Source organism: Pipra filicauda, unplaced genomic scaffold, assembly GCF_003945595.2.
Source record: "Pipra filicauda isolate LSUMZ 115617 unplaced genomic scaffold, ASM394559v2 scaffold6_size6359152_pilon, whole genome shotgun sequence".
Taxonomy (NCBI): domain Eukaryota; kingdom Metazoa; phylum Chordata; class Aves; order Passeriformes; family Pipridae; genus Pipra; species Pipra filicauda.
In genome coordinates, this window is record NW_024104865.1 from 574,832 (window position 1) to 597,344 (window position 22,513).

At 43.1% G+C, this 22,513-nt stretch overlaps 1 protein-coding gene across 10 annotated transcripts in view; it reads right to left on the minus strand.

The window, feature by feature from the left end:
• Window positions 1–16,955, minus strand: part of PLEKHH1 (pleckstrin homology, MyTH4 and FERM domain containing H1) — a 57,149-nt gene extending 40,194 nt beyond the window's left edge. Inside the window, exons 1-7 of one of the 10 annotated variants that reach the window (XR_005566352.1) lie at window positions 15,784–16,147; window positions 15,471–15,666; window positions 14,488–14,702; window positions 11,768–11,871; window positions 10,359–10,534; window positions 4,632–4,694; window positions 1,797–1,946 (exon numbers count right to left, since the gene is read on the minus strand). Coding sequence is in view for 9 of the 10 variants with exons in the window: in XM_027716988.2 (XP_027572789.2) it covers window positions 1,797–1,946; window positions 4,632–4,694; window positions 10,359–10,484 (339 nt within the window). In the remaining variant the exon portion in view is untranslated. Of the gene's footprint in view, window positions 1–1,796; window positions 1,947–4,631; window positions 4,695–10,358; window positions 10,535–10,622; window positions 10,646–11,767; window positions 11,872–14,487; window positions 14,703–15,470; window positions 15,667–15,783; window positions 16,148–16,237; window positions 16,586–16,683 lie in introns of those variants that run through there. The other 9 variants (XM_027716988.2, XM_039388991.1, XM_039388992.1 and 6 more) reach the window with 9 other exon arrangements.
• Window positions 16,956–22,513: the final 5,558 nt, after the last annotated feature.

Genomic DNA, 22,513 nt, shown 5'->3' on the forward strand with positions numbered 1-22,513 from the left:
TAAAATTCCCCACATCTTCACATCACTTTTAATCACTACATGCTATTTATCACCACAACTGCACATTTAAATGTTCCTATTCAAGTATGTTTGCTGACTTTAAAACAGGCCTTAGCAACATTATAGGTAGCAGTAACATTTGTAGTTGAGCATAATGAAATAAAAGCAATCAAATAACATGCTTTAAGAAGAGGATTTATTTAGCTTTTTTCCCTTTTATATGACTGTGTGTGTTCCTAATCATCAGGTCTCAACCTCTGCTGGAGTCAGAATACTAGATGTGCCTACAGGTCTGAAATGATCTGGCACATATAGTAGACCTACCATCTCTGAATATCTGTCATACGCGAAATGGCTTTGAATTCCTAATGATCTGGACTAGTCTCAAATCAGGGTCTAAGAGGTAAAAGATTCAGAATATTACTATGCTACATGGCAAAGTGCAATGCCAAGATTTTATTTAGGTCCTAAAGTAGAATAACAGTATGACACCATCATTGTCATCAAGCTTAGTAAGCCCTGCTTCTAAGCAGAACCAAATCACTTAGGCACGGCACCCATAGCAGTTATTGTGCTTTAAGATCCAAAGGCAATTAGAGATTCTTTGTGTCCCACACTATTGTGTGGTCCAGACATGACCTCAGTGTTCTCTTAATAACACTCTGAACTCCACAGCTTTTCCCATCCTAGTGAAAACAAATAGGATGCCTTACAGAGATCCTTAGTGACCTTCTAGCATTGCCACCATCTCATCCCATTCTGAAACTAAACCAGTGACTCTGACAAAGAGTGTTTCTTCTCTGGAATTGTCAAGCTTTGGCTTTCATTTCTAGAATCTCATTTTGCCTCTTGCTGCTGGGACAGGAAGATTTCTACTAACAGTCCTTGAAATAGGTGTCAATTAGTTAAATGTAACTCAAATGGCCGGTTTTTGTTTGGTTTAAAATTCTACTGAGTTATTTCTATTTAAAAGTAATTTACTTAGCAACATATAGGAATACCTCATTCCTCATGCTATACAAACCACAGAGGAAAGCCTTTACCAGAGCCAAAAGAGAAGCCCTGCCGTAGAACTAGCTCCTTCCTTCGACCAACTGAAAATGGAAGAGACTAAGAAGTATCCATATTGGGAAACAGCTGCTCTTTTACAATGAAGACATCTGACGAGAGATCACAGAATCAACTAGGTTGGAAAAGACCTCTGAGACCATCGAGTCCAACCTTTGACCCAACACCACCTTGTCTACTAGACCATGGCAAAAAGTGCTACATCCAGACTCTTCTTAAATGCCTCCAGGGACAGTGACTCCATGACCTCCCTGGGCAGCCCATTCCAATGCCCAATCACTCTCTCTAAAGAACTTCTTCCAAGATGAACTATGTTAAAGGATTGCTGAAGACTGGGAAAAGACCCTTCTCAAGAAGCAGCATAAACAGAGTCAGAGATGGGCTACATAATGATTTTGTAAAGCAATCTATATGCTAGGAAGCCAGAGAAACACTGTGACCAGATGGTAGCATTACAATTTAGGGTCTCAACACTAACATAAGGAAGCCCTTTAAACACATTGACCGATCCCCTATAATGAAGAGACATGGACTACTGAAGCAGAGTGGATGTTCTGTGTGAAAAGGAAGAGAGGATCTCGTACTCAGCAGGCATCATTTTAGAGCTGATCTGAATGCAACTGAGAGGCTAACGTGCAAAAAGATATAATCCATACCTCTGAACCACACATTACAGAATCTCTCTAACTCATGAAAGCTGCAGGTCTCCCTGTAGAAAATATCCCTACCTGTTTTGCTAGCTCTGTCTCCAATCTGCTGATCAGATCCTCTTTTCCTTGCACTGTGCCCATCAGGTCTTGGTATTTCCTGTACAGGGTGCTGTCTGATTCACAAATCTTCACATTGGCTAGTTTTATCTTCTCTTCCATAACTCTGACCTATAATAATAATCAGAAGGAGATTAAAAAAAAAAACAAACAAAACAACAAAAAACAAACCAATGTGTTTCAACAAACCAAAAGTGTTTCAGCAACTTCTGTCTTTCTGACAAGTGTTTTCTCCAGACCTACTAAGGAGTTACCATGTTAGATATTTCAGAAGATTTGCCTATCTTTGAGCTCCTGCCAGTGCCAACACTTTTTCATCTCAGCGAGAGAAACACCATTGTAATGCTCCTTCACTACAAAGTTTCAATGCACTAAAATCTAGCTGCTGTTGAAGCATTTCAGGTTTTCAGAAAGTTTTTAAAATCTCTTTGCTTTCTTCAAAACCTATGTCTCTCAGTAATGACACTTCATTTTACTGTTACTTCATTCTATTGCAAAGGATTAAAAGACTATATAAAGATGAATTGAATCCCCTTAACTCAAATGTGCTAATTGCAGAATTTGATGATGGGAAAATATCTGGTTCCAACACCAGCTTCTTCCCAAAGAAGCTAAATCGGTAAAGAAACCAACTCCAGATACCATTAATTTAGCATGAATTTAAAACCAGAAAGACAAAACGCAGGCAGCAATCCGAGCACGTCTCTGCAAGAGAGTTACTCATGCTCTGCTGAGCAGCCTACACTTCATACTTGCAGAAGCTGTGTTTTGTCCTCCTGTCTGCCTGTATTAGGCAGAGAAACCTACTGCCTCTTCCTCATATTGAATCAGAAAGGTAGGCGCCCAACATCTGAGCCAGAAAACTAAGCCTGCTGAGTCGGATGTGTTTTCATTAGAGTTTAGGGTGATTACAGTAAAAAGAAATGGCCCATCCTTTCTGTCTGATGCCCAAATGCTGACTCTGTACTAGAGGCTCAGCAAGGGGACTGCAAACATGTGATTTCCTTAATTGAGGTTGGCAGCTACAGGGAGTCCATTGAATTAATAAATCCAACCCCCCAGACTCCTGGAGAGAAAGATAACAAGGGATTTTGCACTTGATGTGGAGCCCTCTCATTTGTCAGCTGCTTCTCATTCATGGTGAATGTACTCATTAGTGAAAGGGAACGGTCCTGCTCTTATGCTGTCACTTCTTCAGGCTGTCAGGCAGCAATGAAGTATTTCTCTAGGAACACTTATCTCTGGATGTGGATAAGGCTGCTGTAAAGGCAAACATTGAGGGTTGCTAGTCTTTAGGACCTGCCAACATATGGCTACAGAACTGCTGGTGGCAGGTGAGTGAAGGCAACCCTCATTTCTGCAGGTGGCAGGTGAGTGAAGGCAACCCTCATTTCTGCTACACCTTCCCAGACAAGTCCTCCCTTTCTTGCCCATTCTTGGACCTGGATTTGACTTGCTCTCCATCTTCTCCCTTGCTGTCATTGCATCTTACCATATCATGGACACTGTACTCCTATCATTCAAGTGTCTGCTAGTATGAAACCTTCTTCACTGGCCTGTGGTAATAATTGTATTTCCTGCTAGTGCTGTCACAGCTGTCATTTTTGCCTGCATTATGTTACCTTTGCCTACCTTGGTTGGGTGTGAACTTACTGATACCACTCTCAAGAATAATTCTTGTTCTTGGTTGGCAGTTGCTGATCTAGCATAGAAGCCAACAGTGTGGTATCTAGACATAGCATCTTTCCTATAATTAAAATGGTCAGTAAAAAAATCTTGATGTCAATATCAAACTGGCATGAAAAAGTATGTTTTGCAGACAGAATACCTTTCCCAGTACTTCAAGTTCTTGATTCCTAGGCAATATGTTTCCCAGTGCTTATAACACTGCCTATTCAGTCCTTCACTACTGAAGTCATCTTTGACAGCCATTCTCGGCCATCCTGTACAGCTTTTAGTTCTGTGCTTTAATCTCTGACTCAATGCTCAGTCCTGCAGCCTTGTCCAGCTGGAGGGAGCTGCTTCACTTCAAACCTTCTCTTCAGCAGCATTCTGCAGTGATGCAAGAGCCCAGACCACTTAGCCCTTCTTGGCTCTTTTGTTTCTATAATACTCCTTACAGTACAACAGTCTGCTTCCCAAAGGTCCTTTGTTCTTTATAGCCTGTTCACAAGATGAAGTCTCGCTGTCTCTCCCCTTCTCCATTATTCAAGAAGCATAGAAGGACTAGCTTAGACAACATGCCTAATTTTGTAGATGGTTCCAGTAACAGGCAATGAATCCAACTCACTGTTTTTCTCCATGGGCTCCTAAGCCAGAGCAGTAATTAACTATAAAGAATGTCCAAAACAAGTGATAAGGGTGTGTCTGCAAAACCTACTTCTTTCATAGAAGCTTCTCTACTTGTAGACAAGTCCTTACCAGTACTCTTAAGTATTTGTTTTCTGAGGACCTGCCAGGTAGCTCTATCTTTGTGCTTTAATCCTGAGATACAACATCCCCTTCCTTTTCCATAACCAAGCACGCCTATCACAGACTAGGGGGTAAAGGCTGTGATGCTGAGAGGCAGATCTAAGGTGCTACTTTTCACTTAGGGTTCAACATATTCAGGCACCTGGTCACAGCTAAGGCTCAAAGACTGGCAAGTAGACCAGAAAATCCATTCACTACTGTAAATCAATGTTTCCCTAGCAGGGCGTAGCACGGCAGAGTGCTGTCTGTATGCCAGGCCGGAAGGAACTTAGAGGAAGTTACTGGTGGATTTGTATCAAAGCAACCATAAAAAAAATCTCTTACCTGTTTCTCTGCCTCTTCAGCTCTTTGCTCTGCTTCTATCACTCTCTGCTCCAATTCCTGCATCTTCAGAGCCAGAAAAGAAGATGGAAGAGGGGGAGAGAAAAAAATAAATTAACATCACCTGAAAATTCACCTGTTTTACTCAGAAATCTCCCATTTCTTGTGCAAATCTACAGATTTTCTTTGGCATCTTTTGGGTTAACTGGACAGCTCTGACCAGGGGAAAAAAAAAAAAAAGCCTTTGATCTTTCCCAGTCTTCTACCCTACTTTGAATTTACCGGAACTGTTGTCTCATTAGTGAACTTTATCATTCATTACATGGGTCAAAGGAATAGTCCCAAAGTCTTGACCTCATCTCTACAATTTACACACCATGGGCTGTCCCTGCAAGAAGCCTGTCTACAGTGCACCATTATTCCCTGATTTTATTTTAGCTAGGATTCATTCACAATGGTAAATAAAAATTAATACATCTTGGAGAGCTCACGGCAGGTTCTCTATGATGCCACATTATGACATATGAATATTTTGCATTGCCTTCAAAAGCATCATAGGCTCATAACTCATAAGATTAACAATGATCTTAACTTTCCTATGCTTCTTTGCACTTTAAACAGCTTTGCAAACTGACAATTTGGTGATTTGACATCTGAGCATTGGTGCTATTGAAGTCAAAAGACACTGAATAGAATTTTATCCTAAATGTACATAAACCACTTCACTCTCATGAAATGTAGATACCCCCCATACCTGGCGTTCCTCTAATAATTTACCACTAGAGCCCATTTTTTGAGGTTTGTTTTTTTTTTTTTTGAAGCAACCTACTATCCAGTTCGGTGCTTTCAGGGTCATCTTTCATGATCTGCCCTGCTTCGACGGGTCTCAGATTTAAGCCCAGTATTATGAAATCAGTGACACTAAGTACCATCCACTAGGCTGCAAAATTTGAAGAATGCTTCATAGAGTTTCCAGCACCTACTTGTGTTTTACTACAGAAAGAATGACACAGAAGCACCTTCAGAAGATTAAAAGAATCAAGCTTCAAGAAGAAAACTAACTATAAAGGGAACTGAGCTCCTTTTTTCTCCAATGCATTTTACGGTTCTTGATAATGCACTGGAGTCAAGTATTCAGGTTGGTCACTAAAAGGACCAAACCAGTACTTCTGAAAATGAGACTTGTTCCTCTTGGGTTGATCACCCAGAATGGATGTGGCAGCATTCCTGCCTTTCCATTTCCCTTTTTCAGACAGCAACAAGACAATTCTTCTTTCCATTTGCACCCATTGATCATAAGAGCAGACTGACACCTATCAACAAACATACCAGAAAGGTACATATATGCAGACATCTCAGTAGTCATGTAACTAAAAAGCAATGACAAATTCAAACCATGAAGATCAGAAAGTGACACATTTAGCACGATACCTCTCAGGTTTACTTTTTCAGTAGAGCAATTAAGGATATCACAGTCTATGTAGCTTAATATCCAAATTAAGGATGCTTACTTGGCAGAGGATCAGAGAGATGCCACAGAACATTGCACAGACAACGCCACTCTAACCAAAGACTATTAGAGTCTTGGAGGAGACTGAGCTCAAGGCAATCTAACACTCAGAGCAGTGGTCTGTGCTACAACACGAGTATGTGTCCCTTGGGAACAGTGATGTACCCATGCATTTATCTATTAGTCTCTGGCTAGTCATCACCACAGATAGGTAGCAGCAAAATATATTGGCAAAAGACAGATGCCAACATAACTATTATGGAGACATAATACACTTTATGAAACAAAGGCTGTTTAAGACAGTAGCTTCAGAATCAATGATCTCCATTAGTTTTCTGATTAATTGACAGGGTCTACATTCACAGCACAGACGGAACTCTGAGCCTTTTTCCAAAGGTGGGCAATCTCCATGAAAGACTCAGGTTATTTTAAGACAGCACTGTTCTGACTGAAAAACTCCTTGTTGTCCCAGCCTCATGACAGTTTGCTTTGCATTGCTAGCAGTTCTAGATCCTGATCAGGATAGAGAATGTATGTTGTGACCATCCCTGATCACTAAAAAGTTCTTTTGCAACCAGGATGACTTGGCTACGTTCCAGTCAAATCAATTACTTTTGTCACCCTAATTCCCTCTGTAGCCTTAAATGAACTTGTACTTTTCTTAACTTCCTGTACTACATTGTTGGGTCGTCCTACTACTACGAACTGTGTTTCTCATGTACACAAAATTATTATTTTGCTCATCCCCAGTGTCAGCGGTCTTACTGGAGCACATTCAGATTTAATACACCCATGCTTGTAAGGCTCTTTCAAATCCCTCAATGAATTAATAATAATGCTTGGTACTTACATGGGTCCTTTCATTCAAAATGCTTTATAATTTGACAAATGCAACTAAGCAAGGTGACCCAGGTCATATAAAAAACTTAGTGACCATGGCCAATTCATTAAACTCTTCTCCCAAACATCAGCCCAGACAGTCTGTATGGGAGAAACAGGACTAGCTGAATAGACATGCTTGCATGACACAAAAGAGCCTTTTTCCAAATGTTCATTGTTTATTGAAGTAAGATAGAAGCAGGTTAAATGTTACCCAGATGGCCCTTCTAAAAGCTGCAAAAGATCCTCCAATCAGCCATTCACAGAGGCTTTCCCTCTCCTGATGGCTCAGAAGAGGCTACATAAAATTGAGTGAAAAAAATTCCTGCATGTCTCAGCTTCCTTTTCCTCCCGTTGTTCTGTTCCAGTGCTCACTCCTAACCAGGCCAACTTGCTGCCAAGGCAACGATCTACTATGCCGCTCACCAACAGAGGAGTATCCCTTTTCAGTGTGTGTGTACGAGACAGTCAGAGTGAAAACAACTGCCAGTTTCCAAGGGGAATAGATCCCTGCTAATGTCCACAACAAGGTAGGACCCAGGGGCCTTGTGCCCTATGGGGGTCCAGCAGGATGGCAGGGCTCTGTCAGGGAGACCAGGGGCTGGGGTCTTTCTGCCATACTGACCAACAGCCAGGCTCTGCCCAGCTTGGGCAGCTCTGGTCGACAGCTGAGACCAGGCTATCAACGTGGAAGTTCACACCATGTGAACTAGGGCACTGGCAGTTAAACCACTGGGTTTTAAATTCCTCATGTTCTGAACTGCGATCTAGATTATTCAATCTAAGCGGATTTTAAAAATCTCAAGTACTTAAACTGTTGGAGCACATTGTACTACCAATGCCAGGCGTGAGTGGTTGGGGTTTTTTGTGAGTTAAAATAGTAAAACTTGTCTTTAAGTAATAAAATTAGTTATAAAGAATAATTTAAAATGTGGGGGATCAGGTTTCCAAGCCTTTCAATCAGTAACTTCCAAATCCTTGAGACAACCTGGCTGGTGAGCAAGTATCACACCACTGTTAACATTGTTCTTCACTTTCACCATCTAAATCACTTTTTTAAAAAATAATTTTCCTGTTGCTACAAGCCATACTGGGAGGATCTCAGGACAATGTTCACCACAGGTTGGCAACACAGATTCAAACTGCGCCCACTACATACTTTTCCAAAATCATCCCCCCACACTACCTCAAAAAAACCTTTTTTGAAATGCAGGACTCTCAAATAAGTCTGAATCTCTCGATTCTCTCAGATAGAACAGTGAGAAAAAAAGATTAAAAATCACAGTTGCTATAAAAATCTGTGATAAAAATCCCTGAAGCTGGCATCACTATCGAAAACCATTTACTTCCTTCAGTTTTGCATCACTGGCCACCTGAGCGGGAGAAGGATGCAGCACAGATACAAGCCCCTGTTGCTGTGACTGCTGGGGAGCCCTGTGGTGACTGAGAAGGGAAGGAGGATCTCTGAGCAAGTTGTTACAGACCACTTGGGAACCTGAGGCAGAGGACACTTCCCAACAACAGTGTTCAGCATGAGCACTGTGTGCAGAGCAACTGCTCTGGTGCCTTGAGTCCACCAGCAGCAGGAGGGCCTGCTGGAGCTGCCCCACAGTGTCCGAGGCTCTCCCCTTCCCACATGACATTCAGCGAACTGCAAGCCTGCTAGCTCTTTGAACCTTCAAGTAAGCCTACAACAGTTCTGTACAGGTAGTTATAGAATAACCTGATCACTGAACCAAGCTACTCCTTAATTTTAACAAAGGGAACATCGCTTTGACTGAGAGGCTGGATTAATGGCAGTCAGGTCCCTTCCTTGAGGAGCCCCCTGAAGAAGATGAAAATTTCATTCTCTGCCATGGAGCCCCTCCCTAAAGAAATAGTCAAAAGATATCTAGCAAGTCTGTTCTCCAGAAAGAAAGTCTTCTACGTAGGTTTGTTTTGTGTGTGGGTAGTCAGAAAGCTTCTCAAAACAGATATTAAGAAAGCACAAGGACACAGATTCCATAACACACCAAATGAATACTGATTCTCTTTACCAGACCTGGGCCACATCTATAAATTATTTTTTTAATGTGCCTTTATCTAAATGGACTTTACAACTACTTTCAATGTTTTTCAAGGTAAGTAATCACCAAGGTCCACCTCAGAAGCTACCTTGAAGAGATGAAAATGGTGATTAAAATTGCATAATTTATTAAAATATGATGGGTAGAATGAACGTCTCATACACTATATGGCATTACTAAAAATGTAATTACAGTGAAAGCAAGGATGAAAATTACTCCACTCTGAAGTAGCTGACATTTTGATGTTTTTACATCCAAAATCAACAAACAAGAATATACACACAGAAGTTACGTAATACAAAATAGGGCAAAAGTGAGTTTAGAACGTATCTGTCATCAGGTACAGTAAACTGCAGCTAGTTGTACAGATTTTAATATCACTAGTAAACTGTGACTGAAAGAAGTTGTTCTCATTTTCCAATAGTAAATATTTGAGCAATATCTGAGCAATCTTGGACTGGACTGTAATAATGTAAGCCACATTTGGAAAAAAAAGAAGGAACCCCACAGCAACCTACAAACTTGGATTTTATACAAATTTAGTGAAAAAGCTTTAATTCAAATTGAAAAACAACTCAATCTAAGGTAAAGAAAAAACACAAAACATTCACACCATGATGAAAACAAACAAAAGAGAAAACTCCAACAAAACCCGCAAATCTTGCCAGTCCTCTCCCCTAGGATGTAAACAAATTCACTGAGTACACTTGAAAGAGATTAGTAGGAGATGCCTCTAAAACCACAGATGCTAAGCAAGTTTCTAATATTCAGATCTCGAAATATCTGGCCCTGCTCCTCAGCATCCCCGGAATGTTTTGACTGGATATAAAACGTTATTCTAACACTATGGCAATACATGTACCCTCGTCTAGTTTTTTAACATTATAGCATAATTTGCACTCCTATAAGCTTTTCTTTGCCAGCCAAGTCCCAATACTGATGTTCTAACCCACAGCATCCATCTTTGCTCTGCAGCTGCCTTAGTCACTTTAGATATCCAGAATCTTGCTGATATACTGTTTTCCACCAGAGTCCAAATACTTGGTGATTTTGCAGTAAACAAGGCCAAATTCTTATTTTCACTAATGCCACCTTCACCACTCAGACAGGCACGTCTCTGCATCTTGAGTAATAAGCAGAGTGCAAAAACATACTGTAATCAAGAAAGAAATCGTTACTGCAAGTAACAGTTCTGTTGGATAGCTCAGCACTTACAGACTTTTTGCTTTCATGTCATAACTTATTGCAAAGTAGAAGTCATCACCACTGCCTCACCTTCTCAGCTAACAGCTCTCGGATCTTGCTTGCCTGCAAGCGGAATTTGAAGAGCTGGGACTCCAACGCAAGGCATCGCTTTTGCCAGTCCATACAGCTGCCATTTTCCAGTGTGAGTTCTGCCATTGTGAAGTTAATCACCCATTTAGGATGTCATCTGAGGTGCTCCAAAAACCCTACAATATAGAAAGGAAAAAAAAAATACGTATTTTAGAAGGACAAACTTATCACCCCCTGTGTCTAGTCTTCCTTGGTCCATCTTACAGAACTGGTAACAGAGGTCATTTCTTCCCCAAGCAGAAGATGAAGTGGTACTATCCCGAGTTATCGATATTGCCCTCTGCCAGAGGTTACTCTTAATGGATAAACTTTTACCTGTAGAGTGAGTAAATAATTTACTAATGCATCATACTGTATATTCCAGAAACAGCCTTACCGCTACCCTTACCGTCTTGCTCAGCTTCTACCCAGAGATTAGTACCTTTACTTCTGGCTTCTTTGTACCAGTATGGTACCTTTGTTCTGTTCCCTACACTTCTCTTGTGGTTGTCTGAGAACAAACACCATGTCTGTGGTACTCCTGTTGGCTCTGAAACCACACTGACTTTCAGGTAGAATTCCTTCTGCTATAGTGGGCATTAATTAGTCTGTTCAAGAGTATTCTTGCCGGGATTTTGCCAGCAATGGAGAGCAGAGTAATACCACGGTAATTTGAGCAATCTGATTTAATTCCTTTCTTCTTATACAAAGTGATGATGACTGCATCACGTAGGTCTGATGGTAGTTCACCGAGCTCCCAACGGCGCACCACAAGCTCGTGAAATTTGGCATGGAGTGCAAGGCCCCCATGTTTCCAGACTTCGGGTGGAATAATAAGGCATTTGTGAACAAAAAGGTTTTTAAGATCAACTCAATGTGTGTAGTCCAGCGGCCAGCTGTATTATTCTACAATAATGAATGTTTACATAGCCAGAACAGCTATTAGCTCAACTTCATCAAAACAATTAAATCCTTGTTAAAGGAGCTTCTCACCTGCCCATAGACAAACTTGCAAGTCCCAGGCTGTGATGGACCAAGGAACAGACCAAGACTTGAGAGAGAGCAATGAAGTCACTCAGCCTCATTGTCTTTACATCTGCCTTTGCAGAGTGGAAAAGTTTAAGATGTCCCTCTAGTTGTACCCACTTGTCATTTGCTCCTAAGACTTGAGATTCAAGTTACCCTGAGAATATATAATAGTGTGAGTATACATAACACAGCAAGCCACTCTATTCAGCTATATCTCTGATGTTCCAAGTTAAGGAAGACACATTTTATACCCTTTAGCTACAAACACTACCTGCAAGTTATTTTATGGGCAGGTTGCTTTGTTCAGTAATAGAAAGTTTCCCAGACAGCAAATTGCCTACCTTTCCAATGAATTATGGAACACTATTCCAGGTCAGAAGGCAGGTTTAAGTAAAACAAGGCAAAGGCACACTCATGTGTCCAGCACTGCATCACTGAAAACATTCTGCAATAGGAAAGAAAACCACTATTCTACAAGCAGCACACTTACAGTTTTACAGAAACAAAGGCCATCCTTTTCCACAGCCCATCCAGCACATTGATCTAATCTCTAGCCCTAGCTCCTTGCCATGCATTTAACCAGGTTACCTTTGGTACACATCACAACACTGTACGGTTTCCCTCTAAGGTATTGCTATCAATAGTCTTTCCCAAGCCAAAAGAGGGCACTAAGTCATGGAAGGATGCTACATCACCATAAGTTTGTTCACAGCTAACTCTGTTTTGTACACAATAATTCAGCTCTCAAATGAAATGTTGTTCTCTTTCATACAAGTATAAAGAGATTTTAGTCTTTATTCATAAAGCTTAAGTTCAAAAAGGACATACAAATGAATGGGATGAACTCTAATGGTACAAAGCAAAATGAAACTGATGTACCACACAGCTTATGCCAGAGCAAAAGTAATTTTCCCATATAGTGCATAACTTTTGGTTGAACTAAAATTATCCTATTCTGAATAGGAAGTCTAAGACTGGGATAGATATCCTGAATCATTACACCTCGTTCCTTATCACTATGGACAACTGCATCATATAATCCCTTTCATAAATGAACACTCTCTTCCCTAGAACTGTGCATGCAGTTTTGCTCCCACTGTTCCTGTTGTTCTAGAACCTCACCCCTCTAATGAGCTGCCTTCCAGTTACCAGCATAAATATAATCATAATCAGCCTGTATCTGTTCATTCTTGTAGATTAGTGCCCTTCAGCTTAGTTAGTTTTTTTCCCCTTCCTCATATTTACCCCTTGATGTGTTTGTAGATATCAAAAGCTTCCCATTAGAGACCTGATTTTGCAAGGCTAGAGATAAGGGGCTCCTCTAGTCTCCTAAGAAAAGCTCACCACTCTTGCTCTGCACCTGTTCCAGCTTCAGACCACATCATATAAAAGGGCCAGGTTTTATCTTTCTCCCTCCCCTTCACAGTCATGGGTGACCACAACTGCATCTGAAAGGCAGCATGCACCCATACCAAAGCCTTGTGTAAAGGCATTTAGCACTTTCCACCATATTATACTGGTGGTCGACATTCACAGACAAATTGACACAACTGGAGCAGAAGACTCTCAGCTGGCTTTTCCTTTGCAAATGCCAGACTTCGGAGTGCAGAAGGGTAATTACAATGGCACCAGAACAGATTAATAAAGCTCATGTCTGAGTCAGACCTCCAAAAGATCTATTCTCTGTACTACTGGCCATTGTGGTATCACACAACAGGACAAGAGACAATGGGCAGAAACTGATGCACAGGAAGTTCCAGATAGACATGAGGAAAAACTTCTTTACTGTGTGGAGTCTCCCCCACTGGAGATATTGAAGAACCATCTGGATGCAATCCTGTGTAATGTGCTATAGAATGACCTTGCTTGAGCAGGGAGATCAGACCAGATGACCCACTGTGGTCCCTTCCAACCTTATCAACTCTGATTGCAAAATTCAACAGGCCCATGGTTACCCTGTGATTGATTAGTATAACCATATCTTTTCCTCCTCTGCTGATTTTAAAGAGTGCTCTTCCAGGTTTTATGCCCACTTTATAACTACTTCTAACGCACAATTTTACTTTGAGTCATTACATTAATCCCCTCTGTCAGTCAACTCTTCTAGTAAAATACCTACCATCTAATAGACCCTTCTTCACCACTGTGTTGTCACATTCTCTTTTCTCATTTGTCTATCTTACCATTCTTCTATTAATCCCCATCTCCTCCACTTAAGCTAATAACTTCCCCATGTGTCATCATACCAAATTATTTCTGAAGGCTAGAGACTAGAATTACAGCTTTTCCCCTCTAGCAAAAACCTTATGCTTTTTCAGAGAAAGATTTTGTATTACAATGTCTGATACTTACTCCTAAATTATAACTTTATTTACAAAATTTATTCTGAAATTTCTTTTACTGTTAAAATACATTGTACCTTTTCCCCCATTCTCCTGAATGTAAGCAGTTTGTCTCACTCTGAATTACAGTATCAACTTTATTTTGATAGACTGACTTTAAATCCTTTCTATTGGATCTGCCATTTCACATGCCTTTTTTCATAATTCTTAACAGTCTTTATTCACTACATTCTTTGATACCTGTGCCTTCCCAGATACTGGTCCTTTTCATATCAGATAAAGAATTTATATGGTTATCTAAACCATATTTATATATTTATGGTTATACATTCATATAAAATTGGTTCTTTTTTCCCCTAGACATATGAATAAGTTGGGAGTCAGATATTTTCAAATGCAGTACTCTTACTTTAAGGAACTTGGAAAACAGGAAGCAGCTACTTTTTTCAAACAAGCTGAGATTTTCAAAACTTAATTCTTAAATGCATACAGTTGCTTCTTAAAGAGCAACTTGATTTTCAGTTTTAAGCATCAAACATATTAAACTGCCAGTGAAGATAATGGGAGCTACGAAGTCCTTAGAACTCACTGGGGGGGAAACGACTGAGCCAAGTGCTAAATGCAGTCAAAACTATAAGTCTCATGCATATATCTGTCTGTTTCGACCAACATCAGAGACAGTTCTGACACTAAATGTAATATACAAAATAAATATTTACTTGGAGTGCCCATATCCAGTTGTAATTCTGATGAAGCTAAAATTTATACCAAGATGTCACATGGTTGTTTTTTGGGTTTTTGAGGTTTTTCTGAGCTTTGGGTATTTTTGTTTGTTTGTTTTTAGAGCAGGATCAAGTGATTTCCCAGATGTAGGTGGATCCAGACTAGAATTCACAACACTTCAGAGACTTTGTATGTTTCCATCTGAAATGCCCTTTAAGAATAAAAACAATTAATCAACATGAAGACTTTCAGTTGCAGATATAAATGCAAGTAAAGTGTTTGCACTTTGTTCATTCAGTGCAAAGAAGACAAGTGAAACACTATTTCCGTATTTCAAATACAAATGTCTGTCTCCTCAGCTCTGCAATCAGTTTATCCAGGCTGTCATAGGGGATTCAGTCAGCACAGGAGGACTGCAGTTCTGAGCACCTGCCAGTAATATGCACCAGACCCTGCCTGAACACCAGACCTGAATACTGGTCTAACTTTTAGCTACCATCTTACTATAAAAGAGTCAGTAGAAATGTGATAAATGTAACACATGAAGGGAGAGAGGTTTCCTCCCGTGTCACTGCATCAACACCAAAGGGGTCAGCAGTATGGGCAAAACTCAGTGGAGAAATCCCGTACTATTAATCAACTCCCTGTCCTCAGCCACCTCATTTTCCACTTCATAACCAGTTTCACCCCCCAGCTTTTTAGCCCTGAGGCCATTGGAATTGTTCAGCCACACAGTCATTTCCCGTTCAGGAATGCGGCCTGGGATGTGCAGAGCATGGAGGGGGAAAAAAAAAAATAACACAAAAAGCCGTGAGAAGGCCAGGGCTTGTCGCGAGCCGGGGAGTGGAGAGCGGGGAATAATTTCCCCTCTACATTAGTGCAGGTGGCTTGGCTACTAAGAGTGCCAGGAGGCAGGAACAGGGGCTCCCGGTTGTGCCATTTTACCTGCGGAGGTCTTGCCCCGTACACCGAAGCTTACCGGAAAGGCAGAAGAAACCGCAGGACTCAGACACATTTACACTTGGGCTGCGTTTTCCCCCTCGTGTGGCCATTCCTCCCCCCATCTCTTCCACGCCTCTTCAGGGCCAAAGTCCCAGACCCGAAGGCAAACCTCGGTTAACAGAGATGACACAACATCACCTCCAGAACGCTCCCGCCAATCCCCTTACCATCACCTTCGAAGAAAGACAAGAAGGGGAAGAAAGGCTGTGACAGCCAGCCCCGCACAGACCGGCCCTCCAGAGCACTCGGCCGCCCTCTCCCCGCCCGGGGCGCCCCCCGCCCGCGCTCACCTTGGCCGGCGCGGGGTCCGTGCCGGCGGGGCAGGGCAGGGCGCTGGCGGGCGCAGCCGGCGCCCTCCCGGGGCTCCCGGCCCGCGGGGCTGGCCCTGGGCGCGGCGGCTGCGCGGCGCAGGGCGGCAGGCAGGTGCCCGGCACGACTCCTGTCCCATTCAGCACTTTGCCATTCCCTCCTCGGTTTCCCTCGAACGGGAGAGCCCGGCTCAAATATCAGAGCCGGCCCTCCCGAGGAGCGCAGGAACTGACATCACCCGCCCCGGGCTTTTAACCCCTTCTCGGGCTCGGCGGTGAGGCAGGTGGGGCGGGCGGCGCCGAGTGCCGGGGCAGCCCGGCCCAGAGGAGAAGAGCGGCAGCCACGCTCTGCCGCGGGCGGAGACATCCTCCTCTCCGCCCACCCTGCACCCTCAGGGGCTGCCACCGAGTCTCCTGAGATCCCCCTTGCAGTTACCTTCCAGCCCTCGGAGCCGATGTTCCCAAACAGACCGCCAGAGTTGTGGTGTTTTTTCGTGGAGCAGCCGGGCAGGCAGCTGGCATCCACACCAGCACGCTGCCCTCACCGTGCGCTGCAGCCTTGAGGGGCTGGTGGCTCGTTCCAGGCTCCCGCCGAAGCACCCTTCACTGCTTGTAGGCAGTCCCAGGGCATGAGGTTGGTGCCGGGACAGAGATTAAAATCTAAGTAGTGTAATGACGCCTCTCCTGACCAGAGGACACCATCCTGCCCCACGTACTTGTGCTATCTCCCATATGAAATGGCTCAAACAAACAGGTCCAGGGCCTCAAGCATTTCTAATGACAGCTGCCAGCACAGAGAATATTTTATTCAGTCATCAGGCCACCACGTATAGAGCTACTTCACATGCAGCAATCCCTTACATGAATATACCAGTGACTTACCAGAATTTATATTATGTGTGTTATACAAAGACCTGGTAATCTCGCTGCCTGTTGGGGAAGGGCTGCACCAGAATGATGATGTCTTGAACGATTATGAGAGATCCACGAATGCTCTGAAACTGTACCTCGGCTCCTGTTGAGAGCTGAAGCAAATGAGCTCTCGCAAAACAAGGCAGGCTGAAATAAACAGGCTTCAACAATCTGTGCAGGAAGAGGCAGGAGAACTGAACAAAAGTATCTCCTAGTACAGTAAGCAACACTTCACTAGTCCTGGTTAAACAAGATCTTAATTGTTCTGTTTGTTAAACTTGCATTGTAAATTCTTTCCTCGTGTTGATAGTGTGCTTTCACTGATGTCTCAGCAGAGAAACAGTGGGTATCAAATCACTTACTGTGAGCACAAATGAAAAGATTGATGTGAATAAATGGTTAAAATATAAAAATATAACTAAAAACATAAGGTCAAGATTTGGACACTGGAGTGAATAAAGGCAGACTCTGAAATCTACACCTCATTATCCAAATAAATAGTCAGATTTCCAAAGACTCTGAGGACGCTGCAGTTTCCTAAAGATGGTTTCGGTTTAGATTTCTCATCAATTTCCAGTTTCATGGGAATTTGGTTGAATGAAGTTGCCTGTTCCTTTCTAGCTAAAAGACAAAGCATACATTATGGAGCTGGTTCAGGCATAGAGCAGGATAGCACTACAAAGAGGTGGCTGGAGAGCCAAATGGAGACAGGCAAAGAACTGAAAAGAAATAGGCATCTGGTGAGGAGCTCTCTCATTTGGCCAGCTGAGCAAGGACAGGCAGGAATATAGCCAGAGATGGAGCTGGCTGTTGGGACAGTATCACCCAAAGAGATTTCTCTGCCAATTCCCAGTGGAAGGGACTCCAGTTGCCTACAATCTCTGTGTTGAGTGTGAGCCTGTATTAATCATTATTCCCGGTTATCAAAGAATTGTAATAAATAACCAGAAGCAGCACAAATTGTATCTCCCTTTAGGTATTTCAGAGGGCAAAAGCTAACTTCACCCTTTTTACAGAATCCCCCCCTGAACTGAGGCTGACCAAAGACAAAGTGGGAAAAGCAGCTATTCCCTTCATGTTCCCCATCCTATTCCTGCTCCTTTCAGCCACAGCATGCAAACACAATACTTCTTAATCTGAATTTTATGAGGTATTTTTATTCTTCCTTTAAAGGCACTGGTCAAGTTCTCTCATTTGCACCAGCAAAGCCAACCAGATCGTATCACTTACTGAAATGTCAATCTGGCCTTGTGTTTTTCCCAGGCAATGAAGCTTGACTGCCAGGACATTCCTCAGCCACTGAACTTTATACAAAGTACCTCCCCAAGAATTGCCTGCACACACACCTTGCTTTAACCCCTGGAGGCCCAGAACCACATCGGCACTCACACAACCTGCTGTCGTGTATTTAATGCAATTATTCTTCAAAGCCATGCCTCCTTATGTCTTCTGTTGCTTCTGTTAAAGTATTTTTAAAAATTATTATTAAAAAAATAAAATTGTGGCTTCCATTAAACAATGCAAATAGAAAAGTAGTTTGGAGTTCAGATGGAGAAGGTTGTAAGAAGAGCAAGTAGTATCTCATTGTTCCCAAGTGATTTCCCTCGGCAGTTATCTTTAATATGGCTGCTCAAGCACAGTATATCAGGTCTTTCCAATTTGCAGACAAATCATTCAGCAAAAAATAAAATTTACTATAAACAGCAAATATCTTACTAACAAAACAAATTCACTGGCAGATCCAAGAGAACTAGTACTGTTAGACTATCATTATCACAACTCAAGCACAGGCTGCTTTGTTAAGAGGACCATATCCAAGATACCGAAATAGAAGGACAAAGAGATAAATGAGAACGAGATGTCAGAAGATGAGAGCAGAAGAAACTCTTTCTCTTAGTAAGCAAAATTGTCACAGTTCTGCAGGTGGGAGAGAGCATTGCGTTCCAGACACAGCACTGCTGAAAACTTACCAAAGGGGCAAGGACACCAGCCAGACCCAAAGTCCATGCGTCAGAGCTCCACAGAAGGCTCAATCCTATGTGGGAAAAAACTTGCACAAAAACAAGACAGGACCTTGAAATATGTGTTTGAGGTACTTATCTCTCTCCACAGGCAACTTAGGCTTCATACTAGTTCTCTGAATTCCACTGATGTTACAGGCTTCAAGATGTTGAAAATAGCCTTTGTGCCTAATTCCTTTACTCTCTTTCTCCTGGGCTTGCAGTGTGCTGACAGACAGAACACAGACTTGCAACCCCCTGCCTTGCTTCCCTTCTAATCAGCAATGACAAGCTCATGTAGCAGAAAAATAAGAGACTGGCAGCTGTGGATCACCTCACTGCAAACTAGTTGCTCGTGGGAGGACCCAGTGGGAGGGCCAGGAAACCATTGCCCTCAGGTACTTTGTCAGCTGGTTTTGATTGCATTATGGTCATCTTGTCACACTTCACACACAAAGACACTTATGTCTACTATTCAAGCCAGAATTTGAGCAAGAGCATATGTTTTATATATACAGTCTTGACTGGCACGGAGCAAAACAATGGAAAATTCCCATTTTCCTTAGGGAGTCATCCCAGGGGCAACTTCAGTGTTATTCTCAGTATTAATAGCTCTCCCCTTGCTTCATCTCTGGATTTCTCCAGTTTCGGCTTCCACATACCAGATTTCATTATGTCTTTTCCTGATAGAATAAGAAGCCATCAACTATCATTAAAGCAGCCTGTGATAAAAACCTTAACTTTCTCTTCTATAAAAATACAGAGATATAACATCTCTCACAATAATTAATGTTTTCTAATGCTTGTATTCTCATTGGTTTATCTAGAACATAGATTAGACAACTGGTGCTTAAAAAATCAGTTTGGGATTGTTATCAGCATGTTGGTGTGTACCTGTTCAACTCCTGTTTCAGAGCGGGGAAGAAAGAAGGATGGCATGTGGGAGTCTTCAAGCTGAGGAGAAGGAGAACAGTCCTTGCAAGTATATTTGTTTTGTGTGGTCTTTTTGTGCCTGGCATTGGCTGGTATGCAGCCCAAAAGGTTCCCACATACCACAGCACTCTTTGAATCTGTTTCTGAGTCTACAGCCTACAGCAGTAACTGCTGTGCAACTGGTGCTGTACATGATGTATGTCACAGGTAAACTGTGTCACGTCCAGATGCTGCAACTATGCAGATAGAGATAGCTCAACAACACTCACAAAACTGAGTGTTGTTGCCCTAAGGTTGAGGGGCCTGGCCGCTCATGCTAAGGTAAAGGAGGCATTGAAAGAGGGTGGTGGAGCTGTGACAAGGTGCTGGAAGGAATCGTGAAGAGCCCTGGAGCGTTGCACCTGTGGCTCTGGCAGCCCCGGTGATGTGAGGGATGGCCACAGTTCTGCTGCAAGAGAGAGAGTCCATATCCCTCAGCCCTTCCTTGAGAGGCAGCAACAGGTCTTTCCCTTTCCAGAGAGAGGGAAGCTCGGGCAAAGTAGGCAGCAGCCTATGGTAATTTTGCTTCCCCAGGTATCCTGTGAAATGTAAATAGGCAAATACCTATCTACAGAGTTGTCTCTGGAAGCACAGTGCAAAAAGCTGCACCAGACAAAGAGACCCAAACAACATGGGGGAGCAAGGAACTGATTATAGATCACTGGTTTGAATTCAAGCCAAGTAAAAGAAATATCCTCTGGTCAGCTACCCTCTGACATGCAGCAGCAGTGACCGCTGTATGGACAGACTGGTCATCTCAGCCCAGTTCTTAAACATCACCTGTCTGAGGCACATGTTCATAAGGAGTGAGTGCTGAGGAGGCAATAGTGGGTGCTGCAGGTCACCAGAGGAGCTCCATGGTATAGCATAGACCCATATTACTGCTGTTGTTCATTACAGTTCTGCATTGACCCATCACTGCAAATAGCTTCTCAGCACAAAAACCTAGACATGAAGAGATCATGGGGAGTGAACTCGTGTGTCTGATCCTCACTAGAGTTTGTGAAAAGAGTTGCTGGATGGAAGAGGCTTGGGTAGGCCAGGAGAAGGCGTTGTCCTTGTCCATGGCAGAGCTAGGGGAAATACCATTTCAAAAATTGTTAAATCAATACTCTCAGTAAAGAGAAAAGCAGGTCCCAGCTTGCCCTCTGCTGGGGTGCTGATCCAAGCACTTTGTTGGGCACCTGGGGCAGCTCTGTGGTCAGAGCAGGAGAGGCTGCACAAGACAGCCTCTGATGGAGGATCCCTGCATCTCCATGACCAGTGGGGTGGCCTGTACTGGCTGGGAGCGGGGGACGGAAGACACTAGTAAAAGACGGCGCTAGTCTGTGGGAAGGGTTTTGGCTCCGTTCCAAGTCTTGCACTGAAGTCATGCCTACAGCTGCCAGATGTCAGGATGGGGTGTGGAGAGGAACACGGTTCCCTGCCCCAGGACTCCTACTTGCAGAGCCTATGTTGCTGAAACCAGGGAGGAGGCTGTCCTCCATGGAGAGCAGGAGGCAGGCTGCATTAGCTGGAGAGGTTTTTGGCTCTGTTCCTGGTCTCACACCAGAGCCAGGCACACAGCTTCCAGATGTTTGTGATCTCTGCCCTGGGATCTTTCAGGTTCGTCAAGGCACTGCATAAAGGAAGGAATTATTTCACTTCCACATGGAGAGTGGAAATGTCAAGAGCCCCACAGAGATCCCTCTACCTGCTTTTCCCAGGATGGGTCACTTCCAGGGAAGGAGCCTTGGAGAGGGTTTTCTCTCTCTACAGATGAGACCCCCGGACAATGCACTCTCAGAGCAACAGTTGCTGAGCTTCCCTGGCAGTTTCCATGGTGATCCAACAAACCAGCAGAAAAGTACAGATCTCTTTTGCAAGACAAATAACATAATGTGATAGTGCATATGCCTGGGGAGGGGAAACAACCTCACTTTCATACTGTCAACTGAGTTCTGGGATCAGTTCTGGGACTTGCCTCCCTACCTCCCCAAGTTGTCAAAGAAAGCATTTTTGTACCCTTCCCAAAGAGCTCAAAGCAGTAGCTCCCACTTGTAGGTGTCACAGGCTGCCATAGGCAGGTTCAAATGGTATTTCAAATTGATTTTAATGGACAGCACCGGCAAATGATGTCAGCAGGCAGCCCAAACGAGCAGTCTCTGATAGTATTTGGATTGGATGGAGTTAGCAGGAAGTGCTGATGAGGAGCCCAAGATGTACCACAACAGGGCCCAGCATGGAAGCACATACACAGGTATGATCTCAGAGGTCCTTTCCAACCCAGCTGATTCTATGATTTATGATTCTATGACATACCTGTCAACCTAAAGAAAAAACCTGCACTCTGCCCTGTCTCCTGTCAGGTCTGAAAGCACATGGCCAAATCTCAAACCTTTCTTCTTGGTCATAGAGAGAAACTATCCAAATGCAAGAACAAATTCACAGTCTTACCACCACAGTATCATGCCACCAAGACTTCAGCCACTGCCCTCAAAGTCTCACCCTGCCCTCGGCTTCATTACAGAAGCAGTAAGTATTAGCGAGTACACTCTTCCCCATGCAGTTTGGAGGTGCCTGCCTGTCTGATACCCCCACCCACCCCCTTGCACGCAGCAACAACTGCCAAACAGCACAGCTGCCTGGATGAAAGGACATGGAGGGAATGGGTGGATGGGTAGCTTTTCCGATCTGCATCATTTTTGTGATGCAGTTTACAGTTTCCAGAAAATTCTGGAGAAGGGGAGGGGTAAAAGTTATAAAGGATAATATGGCTCTCAAATACAGCCAACATGCATCTAATTTTGTGTGCCTCTGCCTCTGGGCAAAATGTTCTTGGCTTGGTT